The 18,421-nt window shown below is 44.8% G+C and overlaps 1 protein-coding gene and 1 long non-coding RNA gene across 11 annotated transcripts in view; one reads left to right on the forward strand and one right to left on the reverse strand.

Annotated features, from left to right (window-relative positions):
* The window catches only part of LOC111242808 (uncharacterized), a 403,678-nt gene that overhangs the window by 315,462 nt on the left and 69,795 nt on the right, over nucleotides 1–18,421 (forward strand). For 5 of the 10 annotated variants that reach the window (XR_015317516.1, XR_015317519.1, XM_086975431.1 and 2 more), the window contains exons 1-2: nucleotides 14,869–15,524; nucleotides 16,001–16,106. Coding sequence is in view for 6 of the 10 variants with exons in the window: in XM_086975431.1 (XP_086831557.1) it covers nucleotides 15,349–15,524; nucleotides 16,001–16,106 (282 nt within the window). In the remaining 4 variants the exon portion in view is untranslated. Of the gene's footprint in view, nucleotides 1–9,697; nucleotides 9,885–14,868; nucleotides 15,525–16,000; nucleotides 16,107–17,670; nucleotides 17,876–18,421 lie in introns of those variants that run through there. The other 5 variants (XR_015317534.1, XM_022787632.2, XM_086975453.1 and 2 more) reach the window with 3 other exon arrangements.
* On the reverse strand, nucleotides 11,206–15,018 carry LOC147758183 (uncharacterized). Its single transcript, XR_015317594.1, has 3 exons — nucleotides 14,580–15,018; nucleotides 12,534–12,595; nucleotides 11,206–12,083 (listed from the first exon to the last, which is right to left on the reverse strand). It is a non-coding gene; the product is annotated as an uncharacterized LOC147758183 (long non-coding RNA).

The raw sequence follows: 18,421 nt of genomic DNA on the forward strand, positions 1-18,421 counted from the left end.
ACGAGGGGCATGATAGATGCTGGTTGTTAACTGATGAACATACATGCGTGTGTAATCAGGTTGCCTTAGCCGTCACTGCTCGAATGGTATTGACAACCCCTTGAAACTAACTGATCACCATACCCTAATACGGCATGAAGGAGGTCCCTTTAACTGAAATAGACGCACCCACCGGCCACCCGGTCAACCATTTTTGGTCCATCGCTTGGAAGTTGCGGCACCTCACCTGTGCTTATGTGTGGAATAGTACGCTAACGTTGTGGCTGCTCCCGTTTCCTCTCTTCCCTTCAGACCGTGTGTTCACATGTCTTCTTTTGCTAACTTTCCACGCTTCCATGTCCATAAAAGATGTGTCGTTTGACATGTCAACTTGAAATTTGCTCTTTAACGTTCTACGGGACAGCGAGGGTTTGAATGTCCATGTCCACGTCGATTACCTCTTTGTCATTTTACATGGCTCACTAAGAATCTTGCTTGCTGTCGTGATGCTTCAGGCTCTCACTGCTGCTACCTCACTGCTCAGGCTCTCACTGCTCTTTGTACCGATTAAATTCTATGGTAGCAGCGTCCAGACATACTTCAAGCGAGGAACGTTAACATCTACAGGACAACATGTTCACAGCAGGCAGCAACAGCAGCAGCAGCAGCGAATGGAAACGTTGTGCAAACCGCTATTACTACAGTCGCAATTGCCAGCGTACATCGCTGCTTTGTCATATGGGGCTCTGGTCGCAATGTGTTGAGATCGGTAACGTTGTAGTGATCATGACCAGTAGTAGACACCGTAGACCCAGTATTAGAAGCTCAGACGAGCAGACGTGCATACATATTCGTGTATGCTCGACTAGTCTTGGCTCGAGATTTCAAGCACTTGCAAGCTTGTCACTAAGGCAGAAGGGCAAGTAGTAGCATCAATAGCGATGGCATGGGGAAGATGGTCAGCCTGTGCAAGGCCGAGGAGAAAGCGACCGCGGCGGGAGTCGAAGATACGTTGAAAGTCGTTTGCTTGAGAGAGATGCGACCGAGATGCACTTAGTAAGGGGAAGCTAACTGGGACAGGCGAGATGGAACCGAGGCTTGCTTGCCTTCTGTTTTTGTTTCCTCAATTCCTTTGGGAGTTGGACCGCCATTACTGCCGTGTGCTTTTATCTGCGGGCTGGCTGTGCGTAACAGGCCACTCTATTCTAGTGAGTTGGCTCGTTCAGCTACAGCAGCAGCAACGGCTGCTCCACTGATCTTTGTTTGGCGGCCTCTAATCAGTTCTTTTTACCAGCCTCCCCGATCCGCACGTCTTACGTCTAATGGCCACATACAGCACAAGTAGGTTAAATTTCTATTAAGATAAAGATAGACTTAGTACGGTGGCATTAAGGAAGCTGCGGGGACTGAGCATATCGGCCGCCAACTTAGCAAAGCAAACGCGGAAGGGTGACATCAGCAGGCAATGGAAAAGAACGGACCGTGTATGGCAAAAATTGCAACTGCAACGACAGCAGGAAGTCAACAGTTGCACTCCTTACGTCTAAAGCAAACTTTACCACAGCCATCAATATTATGTTGTCGTAACAGGTGGAAACCGAACTGTACCATACTGGTCGTCGTAAAACCGTTATAAAAAAAAAGGATCGGCCAGTTTCGTTGAGCTAAATATCCAACCATTTGCAATAAATCATTGTTTTCTAGTGTTTGAAATTAATCAGCTTCTATTAATTAGCGCATTCCCCGTAAAATGGTGTTGTGCTAACGTGTTTGCCTACCAAACTTAGGAGCTCGAAATTAGGCGTAGATAGTCCTGGTCTCGCCCTGCCAAGAACCGCTTATTTACGTGCGATATTTAATAGCAGTACCGGGCATAGAAAATGAGACATTTGTTTAGTCCTTGCACTGCTTGCATTAAGAACAACCTCGTTGCAGGCGTTACTGGAAGTTTAACCTGCGACCACCTTCTGACCTAAATGGAATTGTACCCAAGAGAAACCTTTTTTTTTTTTGGTAGCCACGGAGTAAAAACGTACCAAAGGTCTACTTTATTTCTCTAAGTTGGAAACTCTAAAGCGAAGGGATATATCTAGCATAGGCGGTCGAAGGTGTTATAACATCATTCGCATATACGTATGCAATTATTTTTATATACCCCATGTCATAGGTAGCAATTCGTGCCTGGGCTTATTTTAATGACGCTCGTTTACGCCAGCTGAATTACCGGTAATCTTATATGCACCCGAACCTAGCCTTCCGGAAATATTCTGTGTAGTTCACGATGGAACAACAAGCAATCAGTCAGTTCGTCAAACGTGAGGACTAGCTAGATTGTGAGATGACCTTACCTGGACGTATCAGCAAAGAAATGTAGAGTGGCAAGGGCGATGCTGGCCGAGCTAAAAAGGTATCGTGAAAGCTGCGGCGGCTTTAACTTTTAACATATATTCCACCGACGCCAGTACGACTTCTCAACCAGTACTATCGACGCTTTCGGCTGCACACTCACATGCCGGTCAGAAAATCCCCCCTCTTAATGAACTCTCGGTGAAAGCCGAGGTATTCATTTCGAATGTGTCACTTGCCGGGCGCCAGCTGTTGAGGGGAGTTCTCGCAGCTGCGACCGCTAGTCCAAGCTAACTACATAGCATGGATATCTACCCTGCCTTTTGGGCTTAGATGAAGTAGACGGCCAAATCTACAGAAGTTTGAAAACACCATTCAGACTTGTGTCTGGTACCTTCTCTGTGGCAGCGTTCTAAGTAAAACAACCAACAAACCAATGACTTCGCTAGTTGACGAGCAAAAAAAAATTGAAGTGTATTCGAATGAGGTCTCAGACATCCGGAGTTTCGCCTCCATCGTTGATGACCTCAGTGAAAGTAAATAGACGAAGGACACGAGGAACATCACATTAAATGAGAAGTTGGTAAAGACGAAATTCTGAGAAACTGCTCTCTTGCGTGTATCGATATAACTGTAGAAAATGTGCTTCAGAAAACTAACGCGGCGGTATGCAGCTTCTTAATGAACCATCCTTCGAATTGGCTTGATTTACCCTTCTGCGACATTTTAGTTTGTAGCAAGCGCTTGCATGTATAGAAAGAAAGATTATATATATATATATATATATATATATATATATATATATATATATATAATCCAGTACTTTTCAGAAATCTGCGCTGAAACATTTAGGTTGTCGTAAACAATTTCGGCAGGCTTTAAAATAATAACGTTTCAATCAGTTGGATTTGAATGATTCTTTTGCAGTGTTTGTGTACTGTCCTCTATTTTTACCCATATGCTTTAGCGCTGCGGCAACTTCTGGACAGCCGTACACCTACCATTCGCGTTCCCCTATATCATTTCTCTACCTATGGCTTTTCGAGGTGAATCTATAGCGGAACATACTTGCCCACCAGTTGTCCTTTTCAAGGCCTGCAAAGTTCCATAACCACATGGACTTAAGTATATAGCCAACGTTAGATACTCTGTTTTAATTCAGGAAGAAGTTAAGGAATGGTCCAGCGTTGTCATCAGATAACCAGATTATATGCTTTCGGTTGCCGTGCCAAGGGTGGGGATATAGGTTGCACTCATTTTTGTATCTCAAAGCAAAGATATTACTGACGTTCATCGCTGGCACTGCCATCTTCTCACGCCCAATCTACTCGACACTGCCACCAAACTCGATTTCTCTCTAGGGTGATGCTATTCTTTCTATTATTGGTTCCTCTCTGGTGGTAATGACTGAACTATTCCCTCCCAACCAGATACGCCAGAATGAATTTTTGTTAATTGAGTTAAGGAATTGAGTCACGGAAAGCGCGTGAAATACGTCACACGTATTTCCAGTTGACCTGGAGTCAATTCACGGAAGACTTGCTTTTTACTCAGTTCCCGCATTTTCAGAATTTTTACTATAAACCTTATATGGGAAATGCTAGTTTTAGCTGAAAGAGTTCTCCGACTTCAAGCCCTACTGTAGTGAGAAACTTTACGACTGAGGCTTGTCCTTCGAGTCTTAACATCCTGTCACCTCTTCATGCTCATATTTTCGTTTTTGAAACGTTTGCACCATTCATGCACAGCGCTTTCGCTTAAGGCCTTCTGACGTAACATCTTCAACAGTCTTCCACAGCGCTCTGGCCTTCGAGGAACAAAAATTTTAGTATTGAGTATTGATTTTCAAGACTAAAGGAAATTTTTCCTCCTGAGTTCATTCCTCTATGTGTAAACTTCACCGCTTTTCATGTACAAGTTTCTAGAGGACTGACATATTTACCAGCTAAATTTTGTCTTCTTGCGGCTTGCAATTCAAAAGTTATTTAAAGTACCTACAGAGAGGACTAGAAACCTGCCATAACGCCGGTGGTTAGTTGTTGACCTTCATTACTCCTTTAATATTATCCGCTTATAAAATTTCGACATGTATCGTAACAGCAAACACGGACCGGAAACGTACCTACATTGTTTTTCTACTTATCACTCGAATACCACAATTATTATCCTTTTCAATGGATGACAAGAGCAGCCCATCTCGCCATATCCTTCAGGAGAAGTAGTGGCCACTTTCAGCTGATTAAAAGGTGGCAATAAGCGATAGAATTGGCATACTATATTTTACATTTTTTGCATCGATGTTGCCTTTGAGCAACGATGATTAGGTTCTTAGCCGAATTCTAATATATCTAGTGTATTGGATGCGTTAGCACTGGTTCTGACTCTAACTTGATGCCGCATTTCCAGTTGGCGCTAACCCGATCTTTTTTTTCCCTATCAAAAAACCAAAAATCGGCACAATATGCTCAGTTGCCTAGTATATGTAAAATACACACTTATCCTACTTTAAAAGATTCTAAAACTTCCACATTGAGCTGGTGTGAAAGTCGGAAACGCATTAGGTCACACATCTTTAGTGAATGATGAAACAAATCACAACTCCTTTTACTAAATTTCTATGCTCTATACATTTATATAACGAATATTTCGAAGTTTACAGTATAGTTTGCTCAGCTAGAATTTAGAGCTCGAAATTGGAAGGATGTTTTAAGTTTAACGTAGGTGAGAAGGTGAAGCTTGCATCACGAGTAAAGTAGGGGTTATATAAGGGCGCTTATACGTGAACAACGTAGAGGTAGTGTCGATGCCATTAGAACGAGTCGACATCGAGAACCAACCAGTACTGCTACCAAGTAAAACGAAAAAGGGAAGCGCGAACAGCAACGTTGCGTGTATGTCGGACGGTTTGGAAGGACAGCAGACGAGCCGACGAGAAACCTAGCAGATAGTCAGCGTCCCTTCGACCCTGCTAACCTAGAAAGCGCATGCGGGCAGACAGCCGGCAGAGGTGCATGAAAGAATCGATGCATCAAATACGGCCCGTGGAAATCGGCCGGCCGGCCGGCCGGCCGGTTAGTGCCTTTATTCGCATATAGAACAGGGGCACGGAAAAAGAGCCAGAAGAGTTGCAGAGAAGACAGCACAGGCGAAACAGTCTTGCCTCAGATTTGGGAGGGTGAGAAGGGAGTATTGAGGGGTGCAGGGCGTGTCAAACTCACCTTTCCGCTTTTGCCACTACCCTTAGCATGGCCAGAATGCGGACGCATTTGTAGCGCGTTCTTGTCCAAGTATTCGTGAAAGAATAAAGAGAAAACAAGATCGAGGAAAGGCAAGAGAAAGCGAGAGGAACCGTGATAACATTTATTGGAAAAAAATCACTGCCAACGCGTTGACTGTGATAACGCAATAAACGTACCGCTCCATCAACCCGCTAACACTGCCACATCGCTGGAGCAGGAAGCGCCTTTCTATTTGGATTGCGCGTAGAAACCTCATTCAATACAGCAACGACAGTTTGACCCAGCTTGTCGTTCTTTGTGGGTTCGGGAAGGTGGCGGTGGTTAAACCTTACGTAGTAGCGTTGTCTACACTGTCCGCCCCGTTCATATCCGCCACTGTCATACGAAATGCCACACAGAGATGCTGATCTCATATAACTACACAGAAGCAACACATTGTGCCGCGTTACAATCCATCTCTGTCTTTTTCCTGCAACACAGACACAAACTACGTACGTCCATCGCAAACGCTAGTATACATGCACACAGAGGCTTCCACGACAGGTCCCACTGTCAGCGTTGCGCTTCGGCCATCGTCACTGTCGTATTCATCGACACTCGGCTTTCATGAAGTTGGCCCGCTAGTTACTAGTCAGAGCTCCGGAGCCCTAAGTCTTTCCTGCAACTGTAGGCAAGCAAACGCTAGTCTTCATCGGTAGCATGAGGTAAGAGAAAACGGCTAGTCGTATTTACCCAGTCAAGAAGCTAGCCCACGCAGTCACAGGAGATGACCTCGGAGACCGCAAAGCTTTGTCCTGATTTGCGAACCTTCTGCCTACAATAATAAGCAGTGCAACCGCCAGACTCGGTGCGGACTAAGCCGTACCGGGTCGGGCCCTCTTTCTCCTCCTTCCCCTCTGTCCCTATTTTCCAGGACCAGGAAACAAAAGGAGCAGGAAAAAGGCTTTGGAATAAAAGGCACTTGTAAACATCCCCGAACATCCGCCTCGGATCTGCTGTCTCGGTCGTGTCAGAAATACGGACGGGAGCGACAACTCTATCCACAGCCATGCTGTCATACCTTTCCTCACAGCTCTGTACATATCCTACGATAAACTGTTGCTATTGCCCTACGCCATGATAGAGACTCCGAAAGATCGGTGTTTGAGATGCGACGAGTGTCTGGAAGTGGTAACGGTGATGGTAAGAGGTCCTAGTACACAGACGTTGTTGACATCGGCGACATCAAGTTGCAATAATTGCATATTACATACCGTATGGCTAGCATCTTATGTAAAGACTACTTACGCAATAGAGGTGGACATATTTAGACCAGAGCTTTGATGTACTCTAGGTGTCATGCCAGGACAACGCGCGGTAAAGAGGACGAATGACACGTGGATATCTCAAGTAACGAATGGTTCGATAAATCAATTAAGCAAGTGAAACTTAACAAACAGTGCAAGTGATGGTTAGGATGGCGGCGCGTTCAGGAAGGTACAGGAAAGATATTATTTGAAAGCTTCACAGAACTTTCTTTTTTCACTTACTAGGCAGTAGCAGCAGCAGCGTGTTATGTCCAGAAAACACAACGAATAATGAGGGATATTTATGAATACAAACAATATGGCTAATAAGTAAAATCGCAATATAAGTGTCATGTCATGACCCGAATTAAATTGAAACGACGGTGATAAATATGAAGATACCCAACTGTTGTAACTAAATCAGATTAATGGCCAAAAAGCTCAGCCATCTTGGCAAACGATAGTAATGACGAAACTCTTGCATGTAGACTCTGATTTTTTCTTAGCGATTATTTCAGTTGCCTGTTAGACTCGTGAAACGTTTCGAACACCTGCCTGGTTGTTTGTTGCTCCTGACCATAACCAATATAAACGACGCATGATACTAGCCATAGAGATATGACAGTCAAACCCAAATACGATGTTATAAAAATTTCGAAATAAAAACAGAGACACAGGCATAGAAATGAAAGAAGCGAGGAGAGAGGGGAAAGGAAAAAAAGGGGAAGCTGGGTCGGAAAGCTCTCATGACATTCGAGCGCAACCTGCAAGATCATACTAGGAATGAGAGTCCAAGTGCCTGAACCACATACAGTGAGAATTACGGATGAACAGAGTTCGGATGGAATCGGGTCGATGTATAGGGACAACAGTACTGGAGAAAGTGTTGCTAAATGTGGCAACGCCGCAGGGAGAAACTGCCTTACAAAAAAATGACCTCTTCGAATTCGCGACATCGAAGCATAGCAGGCATCAGCACTGCACGACATATCCCATTTCCGGCATAAGCATTTGAGGATGTGCAGTACAGCGTTATGCGCTCAGTTCACGATTCTAACTTTCGCTAAACTTCGCTTCTGTGGCTTCCAAGGTTCGTCATCTCGCATCGTTGGTGTTTTCTCTATCTATTCTGCTTTCTTTTCGTGTTCCCCGATCCACACTGTTATTTTTACGCATGAAGAAGACTGAACTTATCCGGAGCTGTGTCGTACCCGCGTTTTTTTACCTAGCTTAGTCGTTCATTGAGGAACAATGGAACAGACAGTGGCCAGTGAGGATCATATTGTGGATGGTACATGTCGAGTAGAATACGGCCAGTTACAACTATTTGCTTATTTCGGCATGAGCTTTTTTCTTATCAAACACTAGGATCCCAAATACTGACGGCCCTGCAGTGCTCCGATCTTCCCGTCTTGTGGCTCCATTACGACGTTTTAAACAACAGCGACATCCGCTAGCTTTGCGTTATAATGGCGAGCGTGGTGGCAAAAGGAGACGCAGGCGTATCTGGCCGACTCGATAGCCGCATGATAGATGTCATCGAAACGAATAGAACCGTGTGGAGTAGCGGAAGAAGATGCCAATGATATGAATCTTCGAGCACAACAGCGCTAGCTAGCACTATGCTGTACCGCGGTTATATGTTGTTGCTGATGTTATACTTCTGCTGGATGTTTCTACCTTGTGAAATTTCTCATAGACTATGTCCGTCACCCGGTGTCGCTTGTGTCTAAGCGACTCGAAGCATCGCCTCATTGGAATAAATCTTTCGTATGGAGGCTCTTATACGGTTCATTGTGGAGTTCTTTTGTAGCTCTATCAGATGATGCCTATTCAACGCGTACCTAGAAAAAAAAACAAAGATATATCATGAATTCAGCTAAAAATAAAGGGCACTGAAAAACCCGTAGGTAAAAACTATTGAGGACGTGCAAAATAAGGAAATCTTCGTTAGACCGCGTATAGTCACAAGATCCCTGCTGCCAGCAACGGCAAACAGAACTGCGTTGGGAATATCACAGCTTTTATCATTGCGGTCGCATAACCATAGATCTTGACATAATTATCCGTCGGAGCAAATATAGAACTAATTTAATTTGAGGGGTCTGGTAGAGCACTGACCCACCTAAGGGTAAGTGTAATTTGCTTAAATCGGCACTCTGCAAGTTTCATAGAAAATAGTTTTATACCAAATACTGTATATAGAGCATTGGTATTAAGATGTGGCAATTTAGAATTACAATTATAGATACATTTGAGCGTACACATGCTCGGAAGCATAAAAACGAGTGGCAGAAACAATGATCTTAATAAAGATTAAAAAAAAAACGGGTATCTGAAGGTATCGTAACACGTCGAATCATTTACCGTTTGCGAAATGCGCTTGATTTTCATCAAAGCTATGCTAGAAACGTAATAAGCTAACTGGTTCCTAAGAGTATACTCCAACTAGGAACCCACCAACTGAACCAAACGGTAGATGCATGGTTTCGTTTCGCCGGCAGCCGCCTGTGTGTTTGTGGGTACCTGCAGCCGACTTTTTATTACTGACTACTGCTTTTTTTCTCCCGCTACTTAGTTAATTCTCATAGACTTTCCCTCATCGTTATCTCATTTTTTCCCTTCATAATCTTCGCGCGTCCTGTTGCCGTTATTTGCAACGCAGTCCATAACGAGTAAACTCGGCTGGTCAGATGAGAGCGTCAACGAACGGTAAGGCGTGGCGAGGCCTCGAGACTTAAGCTTGAAACAACTGGGTGATGATACACGAAGGGGGCAACTTTCTTTTGCGTTTCTGGAAAGCTAGCTAGGAACAACAGATCGAGATAAGAAAGGGGGCTGGATGAGAAAAGCTATCGTCAATATGTCGATCTACCAGTCGGATGCCACGACGCAGGAGCACGAACGGCACAGTTCCACTTGGCCAGCGTGGTTGCCGGCTTGCGGTTACTCGTACTGCTGCTTGCTGGTAGGAACGGAACTATGGCTCTTTGCAAAAAGACCGAGTGCGTCCGCTTGGATTCCTCAAGAGCAGGTGGGTTGAGTAATATAATGCAGTGGCTAGCTATCGAATGGGGGCGCGACCATGGCGTGAAGTTGGTACTTGGTAGGTGGGAATAACATAGTCCACCGTCCGCTAAAACGCCTATGAGGTAGCGTTGTTACTTCTCTGTTCGTTTTCTCCTATCCATCTTCCAGCTTTACAATTTCATGGTGGACGATTCAGAGCTACTGGATATACCCTTTGCCATATATACCATAGCGTACGTGTAATGCATAAAATTATATAATATATATTGACTGCCCCTTACTTTCATGCTTCGAGCGATTTGTATGGTATGCTACCGTCCAAATCAAGCGACGCATCCGCAGCTTAGGCAATAAGCCATCGATCTGTTCGTTTGGTTTTTTTGAAAATCGAGATGCTTGCTTGTGAGAACTACCAAGTCTCTATATCCATGACAAGAAAGTAGCTATTCTGTTAATGGTGGTTGTGAACAAAGGTCCTATGAGACAGAAACGGGGCGATCTGATCGCTGCGGGGTAGCCTTCTGGATGGACCAAGAAAGTTGCCATAGGGGCCTTAATGGCAGTATGGGAATCCATTTGGGGACCGTTCGAGACGACGTTACCTGAAGCAAGTAGCGTGGGGCGTGGTGACGTGTAAGTTTCAATCGGGCGAAACTATCTATAAGCCGTAGCTAGCTAACACCAATGATCAATATCTGATTGTCTAACTGACCCGCCAAAATCGACTTTTTGCCAACTAGCGCAGACTCTGATCACACGATGCGAGCAACTTCCGCTTTTGTCCCGGCCGCTGCGGTCAGCCCAAAAACAATACACGATTATAGGCCGGGAAACCTGGATCAAGATTGAAAGATGAAGAAAGAGAGGGAGGGGGTGGCAGAATCTTTTTAAGAGCTAGGGACTGGCTGTGGCACCACACTGTAAAGGGTAAAAGGGAAGCGTTTCCTGGAGCAACATTGTCAAACGCAATGACTTGAGAAAGCTGGTAAACTTAGCTAGCCCAGCGGTCTTGGCCAACGCAACGCTGAACACCTCAGCTTATACAGGTCAGTTCTGCAGCTCTTCATTTGTTTTATCATTCAAGAATTGAATGTGCTTTGTGCTCCGCCCTCGCCTCCGAGAAGGTCAGCGGTTACGCAGCTACCTATCAATGAACGCTCTTTCCAGATTCATACGTCAACGTGATTTTTGAATCAATTAAATCACTTGCGATAAACTGTCACTCAAACGTTCTTATACGCATCGAAATATAGTTTATTATGGAACGCACAAAGTATTCATCTCTCTATATATATATATATATATACTTTTTATTTAATTGAAAATGGATATGTAGCGTACAAAACGAAGATACATTAGTTTCAGAGATCTGTCAATCAAGCACTTAAAGGTCAAACTTACCTGCGTTAACATGCAGAAACGAGTTTCTCATGAGCAAGATGTTATTGTTTGGTTACCTTAGAACGAGTCACTTAGACGGGCCGTAGACGCGCTAGATTTTACAGGTTCGTATGCACTGGCACTATTAAACCTCAAAACATTTCATCTGATAGCCGAATTGGTGCACAGAGATTATGACTTTTCTCAAACGCTCTATAACGTATTTAACGACGTTGGTTCTGCTCGATCCGATGTACGTTCATAATTTTCTGGCAGGCACTGGTTAAAATGATTTTTATTAGGCTTTATCAAATTTCGAGTCTTTCCAAAGGTAATGAACATAAAACATGTGCTGTAGTTACATTTACAAGAAATACATCTGGAGCAGGTGGACTACGAGATGTTTCATAAGAGCAATTCGAAAATAGGCAAATTACTTTTTATATACAGGATATTTATACAGCTTTTAATTAATTAATGGCTCATGTATATATGTTCTAACTTTTGTAGAACTCAGTCGCATCGATCTGTAAGATTGCGATAAAAGTAGCTGTTGCTCGGCTCGTTACCAAGTCCATAGATAACGACTGTCTTAGCAACATACTCGTTTTAGGACATTGTCTATCAAGTTGAGAGGCCGCGGGACCTATGCTGCTGGCCAGACTTTGCACGAACACCGGACCTGCAGCGGCTTTCCGCGACAGAGGAAACGCAGATGGATATACGATTCCTTAACCAGGCCAATAGAATCTTGAACGCAGTAAGCGTCACTCAAGTTATTTCATACTGGTTCCTCATCCTTCAGCACGTTTGCGTAGGCTACCTAGAACGTATAACGATCCCCAAGTTGAAATAAAGCCCGGCGGCTGTGCAGCCCTTGTTAGCGGGCTTCGCAGTGTGGTCGGGTAAGTCGCGTTATTGTCCTAAGTTGGAAACTTCTTGGGGAGTTTCTTAGACGTAATATATGACATGCACGTACACAGATGTATGGGTTCATGCGGTTCTTCTATATATATACATATATATATATATTGACTTGTAGAAATAACAAAAAGGACTTAGCGCTCTTAGACTGAAATGGACATGCTTCTGTATATAGTATGATATAGATGTGTCCAAGAGCCTTTGACTTTTAGCCTTCGTCCTGTCGATTTATTTCCGTGCTGTTATGCTATAGTTAATTAATTGGTAATTAATGGTCATATATAACTTTATCGATACACGCCTAATCAAGGTGATTATAGATAATGAAAATGTATATCTAAATATGTACCTCTGATTGAGATTCACTTGATGCACAAACATCTTCTGTCATCATACCCGATACAGATTACCCTAAACGAAGAAAACCGATTCAATAACAATGAGTTATCTAGCAAAGTAATAAAGGACGACTATTCAAAACGAGTCTAAGGCGTTGCTTTCTTGTGGATTTGAGGCTAAAATGAAGCAGTATATGGCCTAACAAGGAGCTTTATTTACGTATTAAAAATCTGGCAACGTAAGCTTAATTTGCCTCTTTGTGCAATGCAAAACGTTGCTGGTCAAATATAGTGTCCGATTTCGCCCGAAGAGTACATCTACACCTTAATGAGCAAAACATCCAGCAATGACCCATCACCAGTGTCCCCTGTCTGAGACCCCTGACAACCCTAGGCACGTCTCACTGTAGTTTATAGCAAACGTCAATATATCATGCATTGACAAACCAGAGAAGGTAATAATTGGTCCTCAGGACAAGAATACGATCGGTAGCCTAACTAGCGATGCTAACGTCAATGTTCGCATTCAATCGAAGCGGCAAGCACCGATAAAACTGGACCTCTTCCACCGCCTTTATCCGTTCTGATTGAGTCTCCTTTAAACGAAGCCAGAAGGTAAGAATGAAAGAATGAGTCGAGCTGCATGGTTTCGCACTACAGACGGCAGCTTCCAAAGTATAACCCAGAGACAATGCGGCAGACTGTAGAAACGCGAGTCTCTCTGAGTAAAACTGAAGGAGATATGAACAAGTGAAATAGAAAAGAGAGCATAAACTAGCGTTGCATATCTTCACCATTTTCAATGTGGCGGTGTGTGCGAGATAGTAGCACTGCGTTAGGTAGGGAGACTTCTATGTGGTTATATGTCTATGTACATTAAATAGCTTGGTGCATACGAACAAAAAAGCAAACATAACGCAAGGAATGACACGGACTTCTGGAGGTCATCCGAAGTCATAATGCATCAGTGAACGACCCACGGTAGATGTACAGCAGAAGACATAGACTCATATGTGGTTGCCGAACCAGCGAAGGGGGCGTGGTACGACAGAGGGCGGAGAATTGAAGAAATCATGAGTTCGTGTGTATTTGCATACGTGTCTCTACATGAAGCAAAACTCAAGCCAGAGGTCCTACACTATTGCTTCATGTTTAGTTATGCAACCGACTGGTGATAGAACTTAGCTACGAAGCGGTACAGTGTGCACGATACGGAAGGGCAAACTTATCAGGGTCACGAATAACACCTCGACAGAGCACATACAAACCGAATCAGCAGAGACACATTACACAGGCATAGACAGAGAGGGAACAACAAAAGCTTCATTTATTTTTGAAGTTACTTCCTCTGATAGTCGGTCGCGGTATGTAACAGGGAACTGAAAACAGGGGGCGAAACGACTGGGTTTGCCAGTGTTGAATCAAAGTATGTCATAGGCCGCATGATATAGGGTTTTGTTAAGCACGCGGATCCCGCGGTTAAAGTCCGGCGTCGGGAAAAGAATGGGGTATGGTTACATGGGGCGCGGAAAGCCCACGAAGTACAGCAAATTCTGTAGAAACGGGACACATCGAGGAAAAGTTGACATTGAATGGTGTTCGTAATGGTGACGATACTGATGGTAGTGGCAACAGAAAACGAATGCTGTTGTAGCAGCCCGCATTCTACAGTGGTAAGAGCCGCTAGTGTTGCTGTACGTGGCCAGTAGGCATGCAGAACAGCGTGGCCACGTTGGTTGACAAGGCAAAGGCATGCCATATGATCGACGTCGGGAACGGAACCCAATCAGACTTCCCGGGCGGAGTTTAGGAGTCGTTATCGGGACGCTGGTTAGCGGGCTACACTTTGGTAGTAGGCCGGAAGGGCAAAGGCAGGAGACAAAAGAATAGGACAACGTGGATCGAGGGATCGCTCAAAATTGGCGCAGTCTAAGCCAAAGCCAAAAATCCTTGACTCAGCACCGTCTAGTGCGCCCTTTGCACGCCGGCTATTCTACCCAGTAAACCGTCTTGTATCGTCTTTCTCCTACTGTTTATACACGTATAAATGTACTTACGTACGTAAAGTACAGGACTGCTTGTCGAGCTGTCATCCCCGTCATAAACGTCAGTACTTAATCGCTGTTGCTTCCACTGGCAACAATATTTGAGTCTGTTTCGATTTTCTATCCGTTGAAGCAGCATGTCTGCAGGCCGCAAGTAGGTTCGCCTTTGCCGGCATCGAAGAAGCAGTAGAGAAGGTCCCCGAAACATGCTACTGCTTTACCATTAGGACGGACGAAGAAACGTCGGCAACGTCGACCTTTGTTATTGGCTACGCCAAGCGCGACAACAGCCGAAAAGGGGCCCGGTGACTGCTATGCGACCAGTAACGGGACGACGTGTACACGTCGATTTCTCTACAACCCAGCATAGCCTTTTTAGCAACACAATGCGTTTCGACTTCCCTTTCCAACACAACCGATGTCACTTTCACTATTGCCGGATGACTGCGGACTCCGTATCCGCCGGTGCTGCTGCCGCAGTTGCCGTCTTAGCGCCACTTTCCGTTTGACCGTGTCTGCGGGGCAACATCTCCGCGCTGCTGCTACGCGAACAAAGTGGGACCTGACTTGGTCCAGCATTTTGAGCTGTGTGTAAGAGCCCACTAATAGCTTGGCTGCCTGTCGTTCCCCAACCAGGGCGGATTTACTAGTCGTCCTACATGTGTATGTTATGCTGATGTTATGCGTGATGCCGAGCACGTACTGAGTAAAAGTACCGGTTGCTTCTGGCTGACAGTTGCCTGACTATAGTCGTTTCGCAATCGTCGCCCGCCTTACCGCCATGACCATCCAGCAGTCAGCAAGGCGGCATCTATCCGCCGCAAAAGACAGGGTTGGCATTTGTTCCCGCTCCGCCTGCCCTCGTAAAGCCCGTCTTCGTCATGCCCTTTTTGCTTCTCCTAATTCGCTTTTTTACCTTCGACGACTGAGCGACAGAGAAGCCAAAACTCAGCTTGGGTAAGTTGCGGACACAAAAGCGGTATTCGCAGAAACTGGAGTGGATGAATGTACGAGCTATGATGAACATGCAATAGAAAAAGTGCAACAAAAGCTGGGGGTAGACAAGCGCAGGTTAATGTGAGGATAAATAGAAAACTACAAGTTTTGTGGCATAGGTACCGGGAGGAAATGGAACACCTGGGAAGCAGATATGGCCTTTGATAAACCGCAAATGAGAAACGGAGAGACAAGTAGAAATATAGATAAAGAGATACAGCTATAAAATTGACGACAACAACAACGATAGATTTAGTAACCGTGTTCTGCCAGTTCATGTATGTATATATGTATATATATCTATATATTATAGTACAGAGGCAGTGAGGACAAAATGAGGATCTAACCGTTTTTTTTGGTTACGTTTTTCTGTATTTTTCCTGTTTTTCTTCTTCATCTGTTGTGTATCGTGAATGTGCATGTGTTGTGATTTTCAGAGTTTCGACTCTGCTTTTGAGCGACGTCTCTCTCCTAAGACGCCGGCCGTCATCCACAAGATGCACTCTGCCTGGGTTCCAGTGGAGACTCTCACACTTGCCGTCCGTGAGTACTGGATACCAGTCTCGTATTTTGGTCTATTTGATCACTCTCTTCGTCTTCACCCTTTATTTCGCTAGATTTCTACGCTTCTAGCTTTAAGGCATGTCGGTAATGATTGTGCACCCCTGTTAATCTATTCTGTCCAGGGCTCAAATATATCCATAGCTTGTTTCACATTTTACTTATCTTTGGCTATCTTGACCTAGAAGCTACCGAACACATCGGGTATATGGCAGACAATTCGGTAAACGTGTTCTGCTAATTCACCGATCAACTACTGAAGGATTTACTCAAATGTATATTGGAGAAAATCGAAGAAACATATTTTTAAGATATTAAGATCATTCTCTTCAAAGCGAGTTAAATCAATGAGCGTCAATGAAAACAAACGAAAGTGTAGAAAAGTTTACAAAGTTCAGCGTAAAACAACGGTGAGTTGCCTGATGTGTTCGGTAGCGTACTCCTATCGAACTGTCCAGTTGTCTAGTATTTTTTTTGCATACCCGTGATATGGCACCCGTTTTTTCTGTTTTGATAAACTGTGACCTTTCCGCTCTTTGAGCCAGGCCAAGTCCTCAATTTTTCCTTTGCAACAAAGATGTGTGACGACACACAAGCTCTTGACACACGACCCCAGCTAGCCGAAAACGAGGCAGCCGATATTTCGCATAACGTTGCTCTATTTTATGTTGCATTTGTTGAAGACACGATTAGAATGAAATACAACACAGTCTATTGCCATCCAACATTGGACGATCTCTTTGTTATAGTGATAGTTGTCGATCGCGTGAGTCATTAAACAAAATCCGTGCTTTCCTTGTCTGCTCTTAGGAGAGTGGTTAGCTACCACGGCCTGCGAGCATAACAGTAAGGATAACTAGAACAGACCTCCCCGAACCAAAGAAAGTTCCCGGGGCCCCTGATACTACTTAGAGTGACAGGGTAAACGACGAATTCGCCGACTTCTTCAGTTGTATGCAAACGAGCCGGGTGTCTATGTGTGGTCGACGAGATATACAGATGTACCAGATGTAGTGATGGTTACATCGCAAGACAACAGTTAGCTTCCACAACGATGGCGTGGTAGAATTCTGGAAAAGGATGTGTTTGGCCGGTACAATGAAGTTCTCTTGACAACGTAAGCTGGCAATGGTGCGGCGCCGGCTAAAGCAGCAGTAGCGGCTGCGGCGATACTGACAGCAGAAGCGCAGCCGGTTTTGGCAAACTATCACTTGGGCTGAGTAATTTCGTTCCCCACAGAATAAACTGCTCCATCCACTCTATCTATATCTAGCTCCATGCCACTTCTACCCCTAAATTCAGAACTGCGCCCTTTTACGGCTTTCCGTCACCCCAATCTGTTCCGTGGCCACGGCAGTAGGGCGAAACCAATGGAGGCATACAGGTGCGATGCCCCATAACGATCAGATCTATGCGTTAGTTAGCAGTATGCATGGACATAGCGAAGTTTCCCCTTTGCTCAAATCTTATTCTTTGCCATGTAATATCAAAGTCTGCAAAGCTGCCTACTCTCGAGTTTTGCTTCTCTTTTTTCTCCAAACCGCAGGACAGGAAATCGCCCCACATTGTTCCAACATTGTCCTGCTCGTCAGCGCTACACGAATTCGGTCTGCTAGAAAGGAGAATGGCACAAGAACCAACATCGTCAAGAAATAACTGCTTTGAACAGTCTGAGAATACCTGGGGATCCCGAGAACAGTGTGAAAGCATGTGTGCGTGAACGCTAGCGGTGCAGGACTAGCACAGACCAAGTAGGTACTACCCCCACAGCCATCTCTTAGCTCCCAGCTTCACAGCAAACTCAGGCCGTGGCACGCCAACCAAAACTTTGTCTCCCTCATCACCGACAACTTTTTCTTATGTCGGTTTGCCTAGGACGGCTAGGCAGCAACTGCTATCCTAAATTTGTCCCTGCTCCTCCTTCCTAGGCTCGTCGACGTACTAGCGCCGTCACCCTCGCCGCCTCCGCCACCGCTGCTATTACAATCCCTCGAACTGACAGTTCCCCTCTAGCTTCGTCTGGACGTGTTCCGTCCAAGGCACTGTCACACTACGCTGACAGCCCCATCGTTTTACGTTACTCATTATATCAAGGGCATGACGGTATTAGCCTTAGAAGTAAGCAACCAGTGATAGGGCAAGCACAGATGGTCACCATATCTACACTCAATAAATGACAGACTGCAACTCTTGCGTGCAAGACAACCGACAGTGATAGCAAGCAGACCGAAGTTTTATAGGTCTTCTTATGGTAAACCTAATGCTAGTTTTTCTAGGCATCCGACATGTTTGATTTA

This window comes from Varroa destructor, unplaced genomic scaffold (assembly GCF_002443255.2).
Source record: "Varroa destructor unplaced genomic scaffold, Vdes_3.0 BEIS01000001.1, whole genome shotgun sequence".
NCBI classification, from domain to species: Eukaryota; Metazoa; Arthropoda; class Arachnida; order Mesostigmata; family Varroidae; genus Varroa; species Varroa destructor.